General features: G+C 42.1%; 1 protein-coding gene across 1 annotated transcript in view; it reads left to right on the plus strand.

The window, feature by feature from the left end:
- LOC145408205 (nephrin-like) overlaps nt 1–23486 on the plus strand; it is a 180023-nt gene that overhangs the window by 56136 nt on the left and 100401 nt on the right. The window contains exons 8-9 of the mRNA XM_080278961.1: nt 15546–15690; nt 18092–18222. Of these exons, the coding sequence (XP_080135087.1) occupies nt 15546–15690; nt 18092–18222 (276 nt within the window). The remainder of the gene's footprint in view (nt 1–15545; nt 15691–18091; nt 18223–23486) is intronic.

Here is a 23486-nt window from a genome sequence, read left to right on the forward strand (position 1 = left end):
CCGTAATGATAGCCCTGTAATGTATTCAGTATTATGGAAGGTGGGTATTAACGTCAAAGTGGTGACATTTGAAAATGTGAATTAGTATAATTGAACGTGTTATAGGATTTGGCGTTTCGAATCTATACCATTGGGACACACACACACACACACACACACACACACACACACACACACACACACACACACACACACACACACACACACACACACACACACACACACACACACACACACACACACACACACACACACACACACACACACACACACACACACACACACACACACACACACACACACACACACACACACACACACACACACACACACACACACACACACACACACACACACACACACACACACACACACACACACACACACACACACACACACACACACACACACACACACACACACACACACACACACACACACACACACACACACACACACACACACACACACACACACACACACACACACACACACACACACACACACACACACACACACAGGTTGAATTTAGCGTATTCATAAAGGAATATGAATGGAGCTTTGCAACAGAAAGTAAGATCAAAGTGAGATACAGGATGGAGGGGGAGGACGAAAAAATATGGGGCGCTATGAATAGGTTAACACAGCACAGTGGAGAGAGAAACCTGGGTTCAATTTTCATTCCACTTACAAACATGTACACCTGCTTCATTTCCCAGGCATCGTGGCTGTCGTTTTACTTTACCATAACATTAGCTAGTTAAGAAAATAATTGCGGGATCCATGATACTGGACAATTATTCCAAGACAGTCATCGTCTATAACATTTCGGTTCAGTGTATGAATAAGCAGATACTGTGTTCTCTTACGTATTGAGGTGCGTCAGGTGGTCGGGTGCGTAGCGTCTCTGCCTAAGAATCGTCTGCACCTGGCTTCAGACCTACCTGGGACGTCAACCAGCAGCGTGAAAAGCATGAAAAATTGTCATGGGCTTAGAGAAGTTTAGATAATTAATGTGTGAGAAAGGAGATAGGCATTAATTCATCAAAACTTCATCTTCAGATGTCTCCTCTAAACTGAAAATATAATTTGTATGGACGACGAAGAAAACGTAAATGACGTACTGGGATTAATAGGAATACGTTATATAAAAACCGTTGTTGCAGTAGATGAGTTTAAACAGGCAGACGATACTAACATCAATTTATCACAAACTTTGCTACCCTTAGTGACTTTAACTTGTACCTTACACCATTAGTGGTCAGGTGATTAGCGAAGTGATCTTCTGTTCGAAAGGACGGGAGTTCGAGCACAGGATTGGGCAGGGAAGAATTTAAATATATGAATTTCGTCTTTTAAAAAAGTAATACCATCTCACCAGTTATAAATAAGACAGCCCCGGCATGTATTCAGTATGGACGGTGGTGACTTGTGAAGGTGTTTGGCATGTAGGAGGACTGCTGGGCCTTAATGGATAGGATTGTCAAGCGGGGAAAAAATCAAGAATAAAAAATACCCGTGGTGGCAGTAGGGGGATTTAATTTGTGAAGACTGACGGGGCCCCCATGGCGGAAAGATAGAGTGGCAATCAGTTTAACGGGCAAACATGGTATGTAAAAGACGGGCAAACATACGTAAAAATAGCTGGATTTATTTACCTGTTCTCTAAAGCTGACAGGCTGAGAGAGAGAGAGAGAGAGAGAGAGAGAGTACAAAGGAAAGCAAACAGTAACAGACGTAGCCTACTGGCCACTGTGAAGGTCGTCTGTACTGGGGATGGTGGGGGGGGGGGTATTCGGAAGGGTCCGTATATTGCCCCCTCTTGACACACTTCCCTGGCGGTATCTGGTGTGTTGCGGGGACGGCTCAGTCTGCTGGTGTGTGTGTGGAAGTGGGCCCGTATTTTCATGGGGTAAGGAGTTCCCTATCCCCACTTCCTGACCCACTTATTTCAGCATATGGCACATGAGTGTTCTCATCGTGTTGTTTGTACAGTCTGTGTCGGTATTCCCAAATTTCACACACCATAGGCTACACGCCATACAGTTTAATTCATAGTGTATTATAAAAAAAAAAAAATCTCTGTGGCAGAGGTGCTAAAATAAAACTGCTGATCCCACCAGAGTGCGACCGTATAAGTGGATTATCCATTTAAAATGACGCAGCCAGTGACAGGTTAGGCACTGTGAGATACAGAAAGCAGGGAACAGGTACACAGAAAACAGGGTGCAGTTGATGACAAAAGTTCGCCCATTATTTCCCCGCCTCTGCTTCACACACAAGGCAAGTCCGTCATTTTCCTCCCTGACGCATCATATCAGAGAATCATTTGTGCTGCACAGAAACATACCTGGCTTCTCATGTTACCAATATTAGCCAACAGAAGAAAGTGAGACGTAGAACAGCTGAAATGTTAGTTCAGCTTTTGTCTTGGAATATACACAGAAACAGAATACGAGGATATAGAAAACAGGATATGAGTATAAGAGGTAATGGGGTAAAGGGAATGTGCTGAACTTGACACGTATTAAGAACTGGAAATATATCTACCCTTTGAACATAGACAGCAATCTAGTACAGGTCAGTTCCCCCTAGGTAAGGTAGGCTAGGGCTATTGTAGGGGGGCTGGCTGGTCAATATCACATGTAAGGGTCTGGATGTTCCTTTATTGGGGTCACATGCCTCCCTGCCTACCTTTTTTGTTTACCTACCTGCCCATCTATCTGCTTACATTTTTCTTACTATCTACCTGCCTGTCAACCCTTTTATTTTTCTGCTTACCTGCGCACCAACCTAACTTCCGTTTTTATCTACCAGCCTTCCTTCCTGTCAGCCTGTCTTCCTTCCTTTCTTGCCTACTTGTGTGCCTCAATACACGTCATTGGAGTGAAGGGGTTTAATATAGTAAATCACGTTTCCTACTTATTTACCTCTAGTTCTGTATCAATTTCCGTTCCTCGAAAATCTAAATTACCAAGAGTATGAAAAACTGTGTCGATAATGCCCTACGAGGCGAGTCCCATTAACGCCATAAGTTTGTATTAAATTCACATTATACTAAAAACCTGGCCCGGGTAAGGAGAGAGAGAGAGAGAGAGAGAGAGAGAGAGATATGTGAACTAGAGCAGGAAACCGCGCCAGAAATTAGTCAAACAAGTGGAATATCAGATGAAACACCGCAGAGTGGAAAGGCAATAACGAGACTTGGCTGCAGTAAAGGCAACCCAGTCTATAAATATTGTTCAATTTACATCCTGAATTTATACATGCCTATGCAGTACTTATTTGTTTATTTATTACTTCTATGTATATATTATTTATGGATCTATTTATTTATTTGACTGGGCATAGACATGGAAGTCCCTTCCCTAAGACCTACCTCTTCGTCACTTCTTCCTCATTCACATCATTCTTTCCCTCAGTTTCCTTTTCTGTCCCAGTACATCAACGACCTCTCCTTCCATGACATTACACTGTACCTCACATACTTGTCATTTTATCTGGTTCTTCGTCTTTCGCTGCTTCTCCCAACCACTTAATTCTCATAAACCCTCCTAATCCAGTCTTTCACTCTTCTTCTGCCCCTTCTCATCAACGACCCCCTCCTCACCGGGCACTCCACAGTCCCGCATACTCTGCACTACTTTGTCATTCCATCTCGTCCTTAACCTACTCGTATCCCTTCTTTTATCTTAATGCCATCACACTTTTCGCCAAACTCCCATCGCCCGTCGTTCGTGTTCATTTTTGAACCTGTGACATTCCAGTGCCGCTGTACCCCACCATCATGTCTTTCCACCTGGTTCTCGGCCTGTCTCTTCTTCTCCCAGCCAATCTAACTTTCATAAATCCTCTTAGTGAAACTCTGGCTTCCAGTTGATTTCTTGGCCTACCTCTCCTCCCAGCCACTCCACTCACACAAACTCATCCACTCAGTCCCTCTCCACTCGCCCCATACACTCACATAAACTCTTCCACCCAGTCCCTCTCCATTCGCTCCACCCCACTCACATAAACTCTTCCACTCGACCCTTTCCACTCGCTCTGCACAGCTCACATAATATACCCTTCCACTCAGTCCCTTCCCACTCGCACCACATAAACTCTTCCACACAGTTCCTCCCTCTCCACTTGCTTCACACAACCATACTACCTCAGAGTATTGCCCTTTATGGTATTTGTGTAGGACAGTGTAATGATGGAGAATATCTTCGTCGAATATGTCCACCAGAGAGTAGCATTGCTGTGTGGGCTTTGTTTGGTGCTGCAGTTTGATTGACGGAAAGAGAGAGAGAGAGAGAGAGAGAGAGAGAGAGAGAGAGAGAGAGACGGAGAGATTCATGCCCGTAGTGTTAGTGGCTTTTGAGATTTCCTAACAACTCTTTCTTAGCGATTTATTCAGCACAGTACAGCTCAGTATCCCCTTCTGTGGTGCTGATGCAAACTTCCCCGATATAAAAACAATTTGAATAACATACAAGCCAATGTTTGGGTGTAACATGCAAAGTAAATCACAGTTGAAGAGATGTTACGAAGCCTCCATGCCATTAGGAATATAACCAAGGAGCGAGAGTGTGTTAGGGACTTTGATGGTGTGTCGTAGGAAGAGGAGGGTGTCACTGAACAGGGACAGAAGCTCCTGGAGACGTCGGGCAATAGATAAAGTTTGTTTGGCTGTGATGCGGTAAATGTGAGTATGGAGTTGTGAATACTGTTTATTTATAATGATTGGTAATGGAGAACGTTGAGGATGTAATATTTTTCTTAATTCTGTTGTGTCCTGTTAATAGAGAATGTTCCAATAAGCGTCGTTCTGATAATAAAGAAGGTAAGATTAACCGTAAAATAGCACAAATTCGTATTGTGTTCAGTGCTGTAATACCAAAAGAATGTTACAGAGAACTTTGGTAATAAGGAAGTTAGTTGAAGATATAGTGACGATAAAAGGCAACAAATTCCCGTGGTGGAGTGCGTTGTCAAGTTATAACCCAGCTTAATGACTTGGTGAGCCGGCCCAGCCGACTGAAGCCGACCACAAAACAACAACACGACGCCTGTTGTAAGTTTGCAGGATTTTGTTGGCTCGCCCCGGAGAAGTTTAGTTGCCGAAGAGATTACTGATGTGATGAGATTAAAGAGAGATTTTTACCAAACTTGTAAAGCGTGCCCAGTGAGGAAAAAGTCATATTTCTCAACTATTTTCCCCTCCCACACACCACACGTACTTAACGCTACCCACGCGCTCTCTCTCTCTCTCTCTCTCTCTCGTCATTGTCTAGCTTCAGAATGACGTACTCCACCACCCACACCCACACCTTCGCGTCCTACTTCGTCATGAATCTTTAATATTATAGTACCCAGCCAAATTGACTTTCACACTGCGTAAATATTTTCAGTGCACAGAGATGCTGTATGTCTTACTGGTCGGCCCTGGGGTGCGTTGGGTGCGTGGTGGGTCCTCTCATGCAACGCACCCACCTCACACACCCACCTCACGTACCTACCTCACGCACCTTACCTCACATAGTCATTCAATCTGGCTCTCACCCGCACTCTTCCTGTCTGTCCTGTGGATTTGTCCATATATTATCATTATCATTACTATAATAATAATAATAATAATAATTATTATTATTATTATTATTAAGTGGTAGGTGGGTGCTCTCACCATCCACTCACTCACTAGTGCTGCTTTGGGTGTCTGCCCTTTCCTCTCTTCCTCTTCTGTCTTTCTTTCCTTCATTCTTCTTCTTCCTTCTTCCTACGGGTGACTTTACACTCCCTCTTCTGTCTGTATTTCCCTCATTCTTTCCTCTTCCTTCTGCTTATGGGTGACTACACTGAGTGACAAGCCAAGTGGTTTCCCGTACACTACGAAACCATTTACTACGCTGGGTGGTAACCATATAACCAAATTATGGCACCTGGTGGTTTAATGGGTAATTACAGCACCCCAGTTGGATTGAGCCTGTGTAGGTTTGTATTCAAGGGGTGGTAGGGGTTTATTGCTCACGTTATGCCACTCAGGGATGAGTGAGGCAGGTCACTCTCATCTTAATGCCAGGACCACCTTGCATAGCCTCGGGCTCCTACGCTCCTCATGGGGCGGCATAGGACTGGATGATGGGTGGATTATTATTATTATTATTTATTATTATTATTATTATTATTATTATTACCTTATTAATATAATTATGCACGCGCGCGCAAGCACAATTGTCCTGCCCGTAAGGAAAAGTTGTTGTTATTGATCTTTCGTTACTAAAGCATCTACTAGCTAATGCATTTGGTCTTTTTTTCAAGCTTTCCAGACGGAAAAAAATAAATGTTCTTTTCCAGTTCAGCTACTTTTGATGCCGGCATGACAACAGAGGCTGGTTTATCAAAGAACTCCCTTCTTGGAGATTGTAATGTTGTCCTCCCGTCTCCCATGAAATTTGTTCTCTACGCATGTTCTCTACAGATATTCGTATTTATCTTTTGTCATGATCGTACTATAAGATTGCACACTTTTATCCATGGTTAAACCGTAACTTTGCAACATTTTCCATTACTTTAATATAACGTGACTAAACCTCGATTATTAAAACATTATACCGTAAACATTCTACATTACATAGTCATTATTACTAAACATTATAGTTCATAATTAAAATATTTTAAACTTTATTAACCCTTCTTTAATAAGGCATCGTAATTGCTGCGTTCTGCGTTGCTAAAGCAGTGTGTGTCCAGTATACCGCATTATATGATCATTGTTTTTATCCCCTGTGGCACTTGAGTACTTTCCTTTTCAACAAACCAGTATACGTACCTCATTATGAAATCATTATTTTCATCCCCTATGGCGCTTGACTGCTTCCTGTTTTTGGTACGATTCAAGGTTTCACTAGACCTTGGTACGATTTTCGGGTTTACGCAGGCAGATCAATGGTGGACCATCATGCTGTGTACTGATGTAGTGCACCAGCCATGGTGTCCTCTGACAGATTTTAGACACCTAGTGGTCAAATGGGAGACTTTCCAACCGGATGTGGCCCGTAAGGATCTAATGCCTAGGAGTGATTCGGATTTATTGCTCACATAATGCTACTAAGGAGCAAACAACTTTTTTTTTTTTTTTTTTTTTTATGCGAGGAAGAAGGAACCAAAGGCCATGGCCCGCAGTAACAGTTCCCTCCAAGAGAAAAACAAAATACAATAGAGAGCCAAATTCAAGATCCGATCATTTTGAGATGCCTGGACACACTGCGTTTGAAAGACTGGAGATCATAGGCAGCAGGAAATACAGACAGAGGGAGACAGTTCCAGAGTTGACCTGTTGCATAAATGAAAGACTGGGAGTAACGGTTAACTCTTGCATTAGAGAGTTGGACAGAAAAGGGATGAGAGTTTGCTGCCAGACGGGTGCTACGCGCCCGTCGTAGAGGTGGAGGAATGCAAGCAGACAGTTCAGAGGAGCAGTGACCATTAAAGTAGCGATAGAAAAGAGATAAAGATGCAACAGTGCGGCGAAGAGACAGAGGTTGAAGGGAGTCAGTAAGAGGAGGAGAGTTAATGAGACGAAAAGCCTTTGACTCCACCCTATTGAGAAGAGCTGTATGATGGGAGCCTCCCCACACATGAGAGTTGTACTCCACACAGGGGCGGATAAAACCTCTGTATAGAGTCAACAATTGTGCAGGGGTAAAGAAAGAGCGGAGTCGGCTTAGCACACCCAATCTCTTAGAAGCAGATTTTACAAGAGATGTAATATGATCTTTCCAAGATAAGTCCCGAGTAAATGAAACCCCAAGCATGTTCAAGGATGATGCAGGATTAAGCTGAATATTATTAAACATTAATGGGTATACCTGTGGAAGATTTTGTCGGGTTGATAGGTGTAAGAACTGAGTCTTAGATGCATTAAAGACAACCATATTATTTTTACCCCAGTCAGCGATACGAGCCAAGTCAGACATTAGGTGTGCCATAGCCTCATCCCTTGTTTCTTGAAGTAACTGTTGAGATGGGCGTTGCGGGAACCGAATGGAAAGGTGAAGGGTGGAGTCATCAGCGTATGAGTGGATAGGGTTAGATGTACAGCTTAGAAGATCATTGATGAATAAAAGGAAGAGAGTTGGTGATAGGACAGAGCCCTGAGGAACACCACTGTTGATAGATCTAGGAGAAGAACGATGGCCGTCTACAACAGCGGCTATAGAACGACCAGAAAGGAAGCTAGCGATGAAGGCACAGATAGAAGGATAGAAACTGTAGGAGGGCAGTTTGGAAATTAAAGATTTATGCCAGACTCGATCGAAAGCCTTTGAGATGTCAAGTGCAATGGCAAAGCTTTCGCCAAAGTCCCGAAAGGAGGATGACCAGGAGTCTGAAAGGTAGGTGAGAAGATCGCCAGTGGAGCGTCCCTGACGGAACCCATACTGACGATCGGAAAGAAGGTTGTGATAGGAAAGATGCCTTAAAATTTTTCTATTAAGAATTGACTCGAAAACTTTTGAAATACAGGACGTTAAAGCAATTGGACGATAGTTGGAGGGTTGGGAGTGGTCACCCTTCTTTGGGACTGGCTGAATGAGAGCAAACTTCCAGCAAGAAGGAAAGGTACAAGTTGACAGACAAAGGCGAAATAGTTTGCCTAGGCAGGGTGTAAGCACAGAAGCACAGTTCTTGAGAACAACAGGAGGGACCCCATCAGGCCCATATGCCTTGTTAGTACTGAGGCCAGTGATGGCAGAAAATACATCAACTGAAGAAATTTTAATGTCAGCCATGAGGAAGTCAGAGGGGAGAAGTGAAGGAGGAACAGCACCGGAATCGTCTAAGGTGGAATTGGAGGAGAAAGTCTGTGCGAAGAGATCTGCTTTATCAGTAGAAGAAATAGCTACAGAACCATCAGAGTAGAAAAGAGGAGGGAAGGATGATGAGGTAAAGTTGTTAGAAAGATTTTTGGCAAGGTGCCAGAAGGAGCGGGAAGAATTCGAGTTGGAGAGTTGAGAGCATTTAGTATGGATGAAATTATTTTTAGTAGAGCGAAGAACAGACTTAGCACGATTCCGGGCAGAAACGTAAAGATGATGTGATTCAGGTGTGGGTTGGCTCCGGTACCATTTGTAGGCCCTCTCCTTGTTGCGGACAGCATTAGAACAAGCGTGATTAAACCAAGGCTTTCTTGCGTTAGTCAAAGGATATGAGAAAGGAATGTATGCTTCCATGCCCGAGAGAATAACCTCCGTAATGCGCGAGGCACACTCAGATGGCTCCCGGCCATGGAAGCAATAATCATTTCAGGGAAAATCAAAGAAGTACTGCCTGAGGGCCTCCCAGTTCGCGGCTCCAAAGTGCCACAGACGACGTTTCCCTGGAGGGTCCACAGGCCGTACCGGAGTGATAGGACAGGTTAAGGTAATAAGGTTGTGATCGGAGGAGCCCAACGGAGAGAAAAGATTAACAGAGTAAGCAGAAGGATTAGTTGTGAGGAAGAGGTCAAGTATGTTGGAGCTCTCTCCAAGGCGGTCAGGGGTACGGGTAGGGTGCTGTACAAGCTGCTCTAGGTCATTAAGGATAGAAAAGATGTAGGCTTGTTCACCAGGTGGATCCGTGAAAGGAGAGGAGAGCCAAAGGTGGTGGTGAACATTGAAATCTCCAAGAATGGAGATTTCAGAGAAAGGAGAAATGGACAGAATGTGTTCCATCGTAGAAGTAAGATAGTCAACTGCTCACCTTCGCTTTAAATGTCTGGACTGAACAACCTAACCCCGGTTCCTTACGCTTCTGATGAGGCAGTGGTGGATCGGAGAACTTCAGTCGTCCACCATTATTTAAACCTGTTAGGAATTTCTACCTTGTACCCTTTCTGTATCCTCATCATTTTCCAGTTCACTGGGAGCTGTGTTTTCTGTTTTCTTATTCTTGTTGCTGGAACCCTCCCATCACGAAAGGATGGAATAATGATGATGATGATGATGATGATCATGATGATGATCTTGATACTTCATAATTTAGTAGGATATTTAACTTCTCAGTTATCGCCACTGTTACAACAACATACCGGCACAAGTTTTGCGTCGTGTATTTGCCAAATTTGTACTACCATTCTGTCGCTGTCAGCTTTCCATGCACTTGCTTAACTGTTGCTCTCCTATTTTCACTCTTTTCTTACCTTCTTTTCCCCCACCCTTCGTTTTTTCCCTTCCCTTCTCTCCTGTCTCCATGGAAACCATTTTTTTTTTTCCTTGAAAACACTTTCCTCACTTCTCTCATTTCTACCTTTTTCTGTGTATATTTACTTTTCTCCTTTTTTTTCATTTTCACACTCCAAATTTCCACCTAAAAACATTGTTCCCTTTTCTTTGTATAGACTTACTACTACTATCCCTTTTCCACTTTATTTTTTCTGCTGCAGTATTTCCATTCCAGTACCCCTTCCTTCTCGCATTCTCTTCAGGCACGTATTTTCCCTTCCATTTCCACTCTATTATCAACTCTTCCCTTTTTCCCTTCTTTTATCTTCAGGATTTTTTTTTTTTCTCATTGCTGCGTCTCAGTTACTCCAGATTTTTACCCTCCTCTGTTTCTCCCCATCTTTTCTACCCTTCCATCTCCCCCTCTCTCCCTCCAGACTTATTTATTTTATTTTCCCTTCCACACACTTTGGTCACTGTTATCACGTTTCCAATTTCTTTCTCGGTTCTCTTCATTTTCTTCTTCCTATTTTTCCGTCAGTTTCTCCCACGATCTACTTACGATTAATATTTTTTTTTCTTTGTAGTTATATTCACAGCTTCTGTCTCGTTTTAACTTTTTCCCAGCTGTCGTCTTTTTCATCTTTTGTTTTCTTTTTCCCTCCCTTCTTTATTATTGCATACCCATTACTTCTTACAACTCTCATTTTCACTGTAATTACAGTTTGTTTCCCACTCTTTGCCTTTCTCATCTTCTTCCCTCCATTTCCCCCCCTTTTTTTATGTACTTTCCTCGCTACTAACTTTCCATTTTCACTTGCCTAACTTCCTTTCCCTCACCCTTCGTTTCTCCTTTTTCCTTGCCCTCCCTCCCTCCAAACCAGATTGTTACTTTTATTTTTCCCTTCCATACACCTGCCTCACTACTACTCTCTTGTTTCCACATTTTTTTCCGTTCCCTGCTTGCTGTCCCTCCGATTCTCTTTTTCCATGTATTTCATTTTCTCGTTTGCATGTATTTCTTTCACTTCCACCTCCCATTTTCACTCTTCACAGTTAATTTCCTTCTGTATTCTCCCTTCCCTTTTTCACTTTTCCATTCTCCCTTCCCTTCTTGACATTTCCACTCTTCAGAGTCATTTCCCATTTCTACTTCCTGCCCCATCTCCTTCTCACTTCAAATCCATTAACTACATTGTTTCGTTTTAACACGTTTTCATCACCGTTTCCACCCCATTTCTAAGTATTGTTGTTTCAAATTCTTTTTCTGCTTTCATTTCTCCCCTCTTCCTTTTTCTCCCTCTGTTTCCTTTGCACATACTTTTCTCACTGCTACCTTCACATTTCTACCCAGTTCTAAGTTCTGTTGCTTTTATTTTGCGTGGTCCTTTGCTCTCTTGGTGTTATAAATGGGGTTGTCATAATATAGAAACGAGAAAATTATCACACAAAAATTGAGAGAAAATGTTACCAGTGTATCCACTGATAATCCGCCATGCTATCTCCGTCATTATCGTGATCATGGTGGTGATGGTCGTCGTCGTCTTTACCATCATCATCATCTCATCGTGGTGGTGGTGGTGGTGGTGGTGGTGGACGTTGTTGCCGCCGCCGCCGTTGCCGTCGCCTTTACGATCATCATCATCACCCCACTCTTATATCAGTGATAAGTAGTATACACACCAGAAAATAAATGAATAAATTAATAGGTAGATAGATAAACAGGAAACCACGTTGGCCAGATAAAATGGTGTAGAGCACACCTTCCTGCTGCCATCATTGCAGTCTTTACTACTCAAGCTCCTATGACTCAATTTCATCTGAATAAAATCGTCTTGTGTTGGAAGGAATAGAAAAGCTAGAGCTTCCCTGACATTGAGAGGGTTAATGATGGCAGTATTAACATATTCAGGAAACTGTGATTTACTTAGCCTTATAAAATCGTCTGGCGTTTGTGGAAATAGACCTACCTACTTTGCATTGTGCTGGCTGCGTAACAGACGATTTGTTGGCAATTTTGTGAAGACTTCTTTGAATTAAGAGGTTAATGAACGCTGTTATCAAGCCCCCTGGAGTCCGAGAGGTCTCTCATATGCTGTTAATTAGTCTGGTGGGAGCAGGAATAAAGAAAAAAATTATGTATTCTGGCTGAGAGAGAGAGAGAGAGAGAGAGAGAGAGAGATTATTGCAATTAGAAATTTTCATAATTGCTCGAATCTCTCCCTCTCTCTCTCTCTCTCTCTCTCTCTCTCTCTCTCTCTCTCTCTCTCTCTCATTTGAACTGTAGTAGTTACGTGTAGCCTCCATTAACACCTTCAGCACTAAATGTCTCACTTAGGGTGAAGGATATTGTCTGCTGGAGCAAGAGTGAGACAGAAAATACATAAAGACGCCTTTGGGCTGATGGGGTTCACGAATTATGCTGTATTTTGGGGTGAAAACAAGGTCTGAGGCAGACGTCTTTGGTTCCGCCATATTTGTACAGTATCATAGCAACGGAAGTTATGGCGTAGTAGCTTGGAATGTCGGGGGAGGAGGGAGAGGGACGGGCGAGGGGCAGGTTGTAAGGACGGGAGTGCGAGACCCGAGTAAATAATTCAATTGGAATACTTCGTGAACTTGATATTCCCTTGTTCTGTAATGGATTTGTGTGTGTGTGTGTGTGTGTGTGTGTGTGTGTGTGTGTGTGTGTGTGTGGTAATATATGTGATGTAGGCAGTGTATGATGGGTGTGACTATGTATAGTGTATGTGAGATCCGTGTGAGAGGTAAGGTGAAGTGTAGTAAGGTGAGGTGACGTTAGGTGAGGTGAGGTAAACTGAGGTGAGATGAAGTGAGGCCAGGTTAGGTGAGGTAAGATAGGTGAGGTGAGGCGAGGAATGCGTGTCGTGCTCTACGCTGCCTCCCATGCAGTGACATTATGAATGAGCTAAGAAGAGGTTTATGGCTGAACGCTCAATATCTGATTTATTGCACTGATACCCAGTGCCAGTCTTGCCTTCCTTGTACGTAAGATACTGATAGATAGGTGGGTAGAGAGAGAAATAGTATGGTAGATAGATTTATAGATTGTTATAATGTAGATATACGCATAAATATCTAGAGATAACTTGATAGATAAATAATAAGTTATTGTAAAGGTACGGATGCAATATATGTACTTTTCATCTGTTGTGGGGTTAAAGTCAAGTAGGTCTAAGTATACTGTAAAGAGTGGTATGTCCCAGTCTCATACCATCCCTGTGAAGTGTGTTGTATAGTAAGCCAGACCACCATACCGTAGTTCCTAACATGCAGTATTTTGATGTTAAATGTTTGACGTATGCTCCTGGTGCATTTAATGATTTTAAAACTTCCTTATACTTTCTAAACATGTAACATACCAACTGCAGCCACACACCACGCAACATTACAGACATACAATACACCCCAACACAGACATACACCTTAATACTGTACACATGACGCCCACACCATATGCACCACACCACGCCATACCACAGATACGACTACACCATATGCACCACACCATACCATACCGCAGATACGACCACATCATATGCGCCACACCACACCTTACATCAGTTCACACCACGCTACAGATAATACGCAGTACCACACCTGACTGCGCCACGGATGTACGATAGACCACACCACATACATCCATACATACATACATCACACCACACCACAGCATACATGCAGTACACCGCACCATACCACACATTATACACCGCACCACACCACACTACACTTTCGACATACATACATTGCACCGCAGACACCACATCACACCACATTCCATACATCTTACACTGTAACTTTACATGGCCACGTAATAGATCCTGTTGATTGCACTGTATAACATCTCTGGACACATTTGTATAATCAGGTTACAAAATTAGCCTGAAAAAGTATTTTGAGTGTGTTATTAACCCGCCCCATCCCGACCACTTTTCCACCACTGACTCCCCCCAATCCCGACCATTTTAGGAATTTTTTTTTTTTTTTGGCTCAAACCTTCGCTTTTGGTGAGAAACATCGAAAATTCATAGAGAAATCGCTCACCTGAGGTGTAAAATACTCATTACAGGTAGGAGTACCTCCTTACCTTACTGGGTTTTCTATCAGGCTGGCACCAAAGAAAACGAGTTCTATGGGAGGATGACTATTTCACACCACTCATAAACGGTATTTATTTATTTACTTGGTACGAATTTATATGTAGTACGAGAGTATATTGGTTTTCAAGCAGTAATATAGGCATTATAAGCATTGTTTCACTCATTAATACCTGACCTTTTTTTGCCACATTACCTGATCATCATTTCTAACTGTTTCTTCCTCTAATGCTATGTAAAGTTTGTCCTCCACGTTGTCATTGATTGGGGAATCACTCTGGCTCTGAATTTCGTACCGTGGCATGACATGGCTATACTGGCCAGGTCACTGATAACAGGTGAATTGCTGAGACAATGGCATGCAGGGGGGGGGAGGAGGTCATGCTGGGTAAGGCATTGTCCCTGCCTGGCATCTTGTTGAGGAAGGTGTCACATGTATACGTACCAAAAATGACTCGTGAAAATTGAAAATTGTGCAAATTAGGGACCTTGCAATTTTTTCGCGTCTATGTACGTCGACGGGATTGGCAGTGACAAAACGTGTGGACGTTAAAGAACGTCGACGGGACGCCGCGGATTAAAGATCACACGTGTAATGTGTTAACTAACACACTGAACCCGGGCACTTCTTTGTTGTTTTATTTTTTATTTTTTCATACTCTTTCATTCAACATTTGCCAGCGTAAGGTAGACTCTTGCACCTGGAGGGGTGAGTTACCGTTTTAATAATAGCCTTCAGTGCGAGAGGCCATTTCTAAACTGAATAAAATCATGTGGTAACAACAACAGTAAGGAGTCGGGGTTAATCCTGCAGTAGGTGTGTAGCCTTGATGTGTACCAACAGGGAAGTAGAGCTTCATCAGGCAGGGCTACATTCAGCTGGATTTGGTAATCATCGTGCTGTGTTTCTGCTTTCGTTTAACCATCTTTTTTTTGAAGCATCATATATTTCTTCTTATTTGTTTGTCGTAGCCAACAAGTAGCCCTAATGGTCCATACAGTGTGAGGAGCTATACCCTGTAAATAAAAAGCCATGTACAGTTATACCTTTATTAATAAGAAAGCGTCCCTATACTTTTAAGAGTAAGCAAGGTCTTTTTTTCAGATTGAGGTGAGCCTAAACATTTCATGGTACAGTTTGTAGAGCCATGAATAAAAAGCCGTGTACAGTTAGTTATACCTTTATGGGTAAGAAAGCCTAAATACAGTTTTAAGAGTAACTTTTTTTCTTTTTTTTCAGGTTGAGGTGAGCCCCAACATGACAGTCAGCGTGCTACTGCTGGAGCTGACCAGAGAACACCACGGGCAGCAGCTGGTGTGTCGAGCCAAGCACCCTACACTCACACTAGCCACCATGGAAGATATCTTCACACTAGACGTCTCTTGTGAGTACTCATAATACGTTGCATATTATTTACTCGGTAACATCTGTAATTTCATCATCATCATCATCATCATCGCCTTCATCGTCGTCAAAGGATTAAGACCAAACTTCAAACATTCACACTTAAACTTATTTATTGCATCCCTTTCCCCGAGTCAGTGAAGATTATAGAAGGTCGGAGATACCTGGTCCTCAACTCCTTTTTCGCTGTAGTTATTCGACGCGCAGAGAATATTCGCGTTACAGTTTTTCTCCCTTCAGCCTTAGAGGATAAAACCGTTGTATTTATATTGTTTGCAGGCATGGGTACCGGCGTTAATTATTAAAGAAAAACCTGAAGACTAATGATTTACAGGTTTAAGACTGAGATGAGGAGGTTGATGTTGTGGGAAAGGTAACAGAAACATTAAAGTGTTTGGCCATGCAGAGTGAATGAGGGAGAGGTTGACTAATGGGGTATATGAGAGTGAGGTGGGTGAGAAGAGGTGAGACAACGAAAGAGATAAGGTGCGAGAATACTGTGTGTAAGGGAAGGTGATGGTGTACAGTAGGAAGTTGGTCATTACTGTCTTGGGACAAACACTCATGGGGGCCTTCTTATTGAGGCCACCTCTCACTGGACGCGGCTTTAGGCAATACCTACATACTGTACATACAAACACACACACATATGCGGACATAGACAGACTGACAGCTAAATATACAGTAGATAGATAGGTAGCTACTGGTAGATAAAATATAGTAGGTTGGTAGGTAGGTAGGTAGATTGATTGTACTGTTGTGTACAGGGTTTCTGTTTGACAAATATAAGGGTTTACTATTAAACCTCCCCCCCCTCCTTGCAGTCCGATGGCGTTTTTAGTATATTCTTGCTTCCTTCAAACGATATTGTCCAACTTAGGAAATGCCTCACGTAATGAAAGAGTTGTTGAAGGCTGTGTCTAACTCCCCAGTTCGAAAAGTCTGTCTTAAGCTGAATAAAATCATCTAACGGTAGGAAGAACAATCTGAACAAGACGTAACAATGTTGGATGTGATAAGAGAAAAAAGTTAAGTTAGTGAGAACAAATGAGTTCTTGGAGGCCTTCAGTGCAACCAAGTTAGTCTGGAAACTGATAAAATTAAGCATCAAAGACACTGTAATTACATCTGAATGAAGAAAAGGAGTGAGGGTGTGAGAGTTACAGTGAGAGTGAGAATATGTGGATGTGTGTGTGTGTGTGTGTGTGTGTGTGTGTGTGTGTGCAAGAATGAGAGGAGAGTATGAGAGTGAGTGAGTGGGTAAGGGTTAGTGCATTGGTGAGTGAGTATAGTGTGTGTGTGTGTGTGTGTGTGTGTGTGTGTGTGTGTGTGTGTGTGTGTGTGTGTGTGTGTGTGTGAAAATGAGATCGAGAAAGAAAAAAAAAAGAGATTGAGTCAGAGTCAGCGAATGAAAGAGTTAAGAAGTAAAAAAAAAAAAAAAACTGTCAAAAATACTATATAATCAGCTGGAGTATCCAAAAGCATATTTATAGGCTTCAGAGATTGGATAGGTGAATTTTTCCAACAACATTAACATCAAAGAAAAACGTGTCAGACCTAAGAGGAAAAAAGGTGGGAGAATAATTTTTCTGTTCTCTCTGGGCCATTCAGAGCGTGATGTAATTTGGTTAATGCAGCCCACAGTAAATTATCTAATACCACAACTATCCCACATCAGCCACCCAAATTGTTTACCAAACTTAGGGGAAAATATAGATAGATAGACAGATAGATAGATAGTGTCTATATATATATATATATATATATATATATATATATATATATATATATATATATATACCATCTTCATCAGCTCCTTCCTTATCATTTCATTCCTGTGTTTCACTAATAAGAGTAGCTGGAATCCATACACAGTTCAGTATAACAGAAAATTTTGGTAAATTTTGATATTTCGTTGATTATGTCTTAATGAATTAATTGAACTCGGGATAGACACACCGAATTGGAGAACTAGATTTAGCCTTCACTAATGCTTCACTTTTCGCGTATTATTCTAAGCTGGATAACAACATGTAGGTGCAGCCAGCGTGGTGCAGGACCATCGGGTGTTATCCCGTAACCATCGTTTGTGGTGGCAGAATAGTTCACGTGGAATGTACACACATACTTTTTTTGACTGAGAATATCATTACACCCTCCCTAAAAAATACTCTTTCCGAAGGTATCAATGGTTTCACTGTGGCTGATGTTGCAATCAAACACTTTTCACCTATGTTAATATAGCTACTCAGTCAATACCTTACGCAATCATTAGGTGAGAAAAGCTGCTGCTGCTGCTGCTGCTGCAGATGATGATGATGATGATAAATTAAGATGTTGATGATAATGATGCTTTACTAATAATTTCTTCCAATCCCCAGACAAACCGAGCGTGAGCCTGAACCTAGGAAGGGCTCTAGACGCGGACACGCTGAGGGAGGGAAACGATCTCTTCTTTGAGTGTACTGTGGACGCCAACCCCCCGCCCTACAAGATTAAATGGCTGCACCAGGTAAGTACCTTTGACCCTCCCTTCCTTATAGGTATGGTTTTAAACTTTAATGATGCCCTTGATCCCTTATATCATAGGGCGTTAGTCCAAAATAAATGCTAAGTAGGTAAGTCACTGTTAGAGTGTTAGCATGTACGAGGCTGGATTTACTAGATGAAGATCGTATTGTCTATAAAGGTTGTGACAGTTCTTGTAATTGTAAAGATGCAAGCGTAACATTTTGCCCTTGGAGATTTATTTCGCATATTGCACCTTCAGCTTTCCCTGTATGTTATTTATATCGTTTTAATATCGACACTTTATATCAGCATCATACAGGAGGGTACTGAGGTGTAATGTGCAAAATAAATCCCTGAGGAAGAGGTGTTACGAAATCTGCAAGGCCTCTTAGAACACCATCCATACTCTGACTCAAAATATTCGATCATGTTAAAGTTGGAATAAGAACATCCTGATTCATAGGACCACGTTTTGGAGCCGATTCTCCCCGCTAGACATAATGCAGGTGAAGGTGTGTTGCGTTAGGCCGAGAATGTCACACAGGGGAATGGGGTGTCCTTAGTCCAGCTTTTATTTTGCCTCTGACTATGGACTTATTTTAAGTGGTTTTAGAAGTTTTTGTAATATGTCTTCGTAGGAGATATACTGTACTGTACTCATTGCGTCTTTTATCCTCTTGTATATATGTTATTGATGCAAACTGTGTCGGTGCTGAAGTATATGATCAGCATAAGAGAATATCAGGGTGTAATAAGCATAATTCATCACTAAGAAAAAAATGGAATAAGTGGAAAATTGAAGCGAGCATTATCCCACTTGCCCTGACATTTCGTCCGTCCCTTAACTGACACCTGATTAATTATTTCATCATAATTGGGAGTCACCTGCACCAGACAAAAGACAGACTAGACAGCTTCTCCCTTCAAAATGTCAGTGAAGTGGGTGACATTTTTTTCTGGACAATCTAACTCTTGCATCAAGATGTTAGTGGATATTGGCATGTTTGAATTAGGATGCTCACATCCTTTCATCAGTGACGTAGAAATAGTCAGATTCTTCCCTTAAGACATTAGTGAAATAAGGTATGTTTGAATTAGCCACCGTCTCACCTCACGATGTCGGTGAATGTGGAGGTATGAGCTGGGATAGTCAGACTTTCACACATGATGCTAATGAAGTAGAACAGTCCTGCATCTGGATACTTCCATCTTCACCGCTAGATGTCACTTAATTTGGGCATGTTTGAACTAGGATAACCAGATTCTTACCTTGTGATGTCAGTGAAGTAAGGTGTGTTTGAATTAGGACACTCAGATTCTCACCTTGTGATGTCTGTGGAGTCACAGGGTTTGACAGTGATTGTTCAGTATCATGATAGTAAATGTTGTGAAGTGGATCAGTATTTATGTCTGCAGCTGCACATGCAAAAGCTTATAACAAAAAATAGCAACGCGTTTATATTCACAAAGCACAGCATCCGCATCCCGAGCGTGTCTGGTCCATGATTAGCACATCAGTCTCAGCCACACCGCCACGCCTCTGTACTGAATGCAAAATATCGCTTTAATATTAGTACTGACACAGGATTTTTACACAGGCTACACCACGTTCATAATTGCTTCATAACCAAGCTGTTGTGTACTGTAGTACTGCAGCATTTGACTGGGAGAGTGAAAGGGTTAGGGGGAGGGAGGAAGGGGTAGATGGGAGGAGACTTAGGATGAGGTGGAGGGTTAAGGTGAAGAGATATATGTGGATGAGTTGGAGATGGGCAACTTGATGGCGGAGGACAGGTTGACATGGTGGCGGTTTGTTTTTGGCTGCCACCTCCGGGATGAAGACGTCAGACTACAGACAAATAGACCATTGGTGCTGTGATGGTCGAGGTGATTCTAATCCTCTAATTCTGTCAACACACGACGTCTTTATTCAGCAGAGTGAGTCATATGAGCCAGAGGACGTTAGGGGAATGATATAGCCAAATAAAGACATTGTATTTATTGATATTATAAGTCTGTGTTGGTATGTTTTTTCTTTTAGCCAGGTAGCTTTATTGTGAAGTTGAGATTTAGTGGGTTATTATCTCATTTTAGTTAAAAAAAAAAAATGATGAATAACAAGTTAGGTGTTTTGTTCATATGGAACTGAAACGCTATTTTGGTCGTCAGGAAATCTAAGAAAGTTTTTTGTTCTTTAATATATGATGTTAATGTCAAAACTAGTGAATAAAATAACATACTGAATTTGTATGTAGTTAGTAAGCCTTTCTGTACACCATGGCAAAGTTAGTCACTGCTTATTACCTTAGACACATCACCCCTTCACTCCGAGGATGCCTTTTTTTTTTTTTTTTGCGCTCCAGGCTACATTGTTCAGCTCAGACGAGGTTTCCATTTTTTTTCTCTTTTTTAAACTAGAGACGTTAGATATAGCCTTCGTCAATTCGTTCACAATGAAGGGGAGTGTTTCCGAAACTAAAAACTACCTTGACAATATCTGCAACACAATAATCAGGTACAGAAATACTAGAGATATGCCGGATCATCAGAGCCGTATTATGAGGCTTTGCTGAATACAGTGTCAGTGCGTGGTAAAATTCTCTTTGATATTACCCAGGAAAAGGTTAATGCAAAATAAATCGCCGAGGAAGAGGTGCGAGAAATCTTCCGAAGCTGACGAGAACCCGGGCCTCAGAGTGTCAGTGAATTGTTGATGACGGAGACACGAGCTGGGAATATGAGATGAAGCTTAATAAGAAATTGAATGATATATCAGACGAGTGAGAAAGCAGAGGAATTTCTCTTCTCACACAGGCCAACTGCAATTTTCAGTACAAGAGAATACTTAACGAAAAAGTTATGAGAGAATGAGACAGCTAGAGATGACCAAGAAACTGAATGATATATTAGACCAGTGAGAAAGTTATGAGAGAATGAAACAGCTAGAGATGACCAAGAAACTAAATGATATATTAGACTAGTGAGAAAGACAGTGAACATTTCTTCTCCGGCCAGAGGGTTAATTGAATTTTTCAGTACTCGAGAACACTTATTTAATGGAATGAAATTGTCCACTAGTACCCCCCAAAACTGATGGTATGAAGAGTTTTAAAAAATGTTATCGGCATGTGGAAGGTGGTGTGAAAAAGAATATTTTATCATCACAAAAGGTAATTGGCATTTTCAGGATTTGGCAACTGTTTATAAAATCATATGATGATAGCAAGAAAAATAAAACACCTTGGTACTGTGGGGATTAACAGATTATTCCTAGCCTGTTCACCACTACAGGTCTGTTATAACACACACACACACACACACACACACACACACACACACACACACACACACACACACACACACACACACAGTGAAGGGGTTAATACATTGTTCCTAACTCGTTTATGAAGGCGGGTCTGCCCAAAGCTGAATAAAATCGTCTGGTGGCAGCAAAAATAAAATAACGTCATCGTAGAGCAGAGTTTAATAAGAAAGTGAATAATTGAGGTCAATGAGAATGTCAAGGGACGTTCTCTTACCAAAAGGTGGTCCCTTGAGAGAGAGGGAGAGAGAGAGAGAGAATAAGTGTACGATATCACACTACTGTCTCATCGCAGTGGGTGGTATTGTAGGAGGTGTGGCTTAGCAGGATATTAATTATTTACCTTAATGAGCGTTGTGCAGTCATTAGGTGTTAATCCTAAGCCTTCGTTAATGCAGTTTTCACACCGAGTTGTGTAATTTGACACTTAGTCTCTCATGACTCATTCTCAGCTGAATATAATCGTCTTGCTGTCGCTGGTTTGGAATAAAGAGCTGTCCTGACCATGAGAGAGTTAATGGTGGCTTCATTATCTCTCTCTGGCACCTGTGACTCACTCTCACAGGAAATTTGTGGCATTTTAAAACACATCCCTAATTAATGAGGATTGCGTGTATTCAGTTTGGTATAATATTAGCGAGTGATTTAATATTTTCGTCTCTCTCTCTCTCTCTCTCTCTCTCTCTCTCTCTCTCTCTCTCTCTCTCATAGCAAGTAATAATAATGGTGAGATAGACTGGATCCCAGCTGATTGGTTGGCGGTGGCCTAATACCTGACAGCTGATTGGTTCGTAGGTGGATAAAGCCTTAATACGTAGTTACTGGCCAATACCGTGTGACCTTTAACAGAGAGAGAGAGAGAGAGAGACTAAAACGTTGCTGTTATAAGCTAAATTCATTCATCTGGCACTGGCAAGAACATAAATAATGGCGTCCTGGGGCTGAAGGTGTTAATGTTTGCAGCATTACCGAGAACCTGCAAAGCCTGGATAACGAGAACTTTCCGGTCTGATTAATGGTCGCTTAGTAATGCATTACTAATGTGGAAAATCGCTTTACATTAGTCCCTTCACTACGATGACTTGTTTTTTGTAGCATGTGACTGCTACCAGGTAACTTGATTCAGCTTAGGAGAAGCCCCTGGTAATGAAGGGTTTAAGGAGAGCATCCCAAGCTGATAAAAATATCTCAGGAAATGAAGAATAAAACAACAGGTAACTTTATTCAGCTTAGGAGAAGCCCTTAGTAAAGAAGAGTTCAGTGAAGTGCATCTCAGGCTAATAAAATTATCTCAGGAAAGGAGGAATAAAGCAAGTAACATTCTGAGGGTGAAGGTGATTAAAGTTCCTAGGCTGACAGGCGAAATCACGCGCTGGTATATTTGTACCAGTTCTTCAGCACATTGTGTTTTACTTCACTGACTTTTTATATCTTGCTGCTGCGGCCAAGTGATAATTATTCTTATTACGTGAGACTTTTCATTCTCTTCTGGTTAGAAAACTCAGTTTGCTCCCGTTACGACAACGATGTGATGTTTGCTTCGTTCATGTTGCGCCAGACACGCACAACCAAACAATATACACCTCCCCTCCCCCTCCAACACCACACACACACACTCCTCACTGGAATACACCTTCCCAGACCCCCTCCCCCCGCTCATCCCGACACAATGTCCAATCCTTTGCCCCACCAACATCCCACCACTTACAGCAGGCCACATACATCGTCTCCATCCAGCACACACCACTAGAACCCCCCCCCCCCGCCACTTTCATACTCCTTCTGACCCCCTTGCACCTCACACACCCTATCAGAACACCATACCCCCCACACACACATACACACAAACCACTCCTGACTCCTTTGTCCCTTCCCTTACACACACACCACTTACACCACACCTTCCCTCCACCACAATACCCTCTTTCGTTTCCCCCACATAC

This window comes from Coenobita brevimanus, chromosome 76 (assembly GCF_032717465.1).
Source record: "Coenobita brevimanus isolate Jiangsu-jjx chromosome 76, ASM3271746v2, whole genome shotgun sequence".
In the NCBI taxonomy this organism is placed as follows: Eukaryota; Metazoa; Arthropoda; class Malacostraca; order Decapoda; family Coenobitidae; genus Coenobita; species Coenobita brevimanus.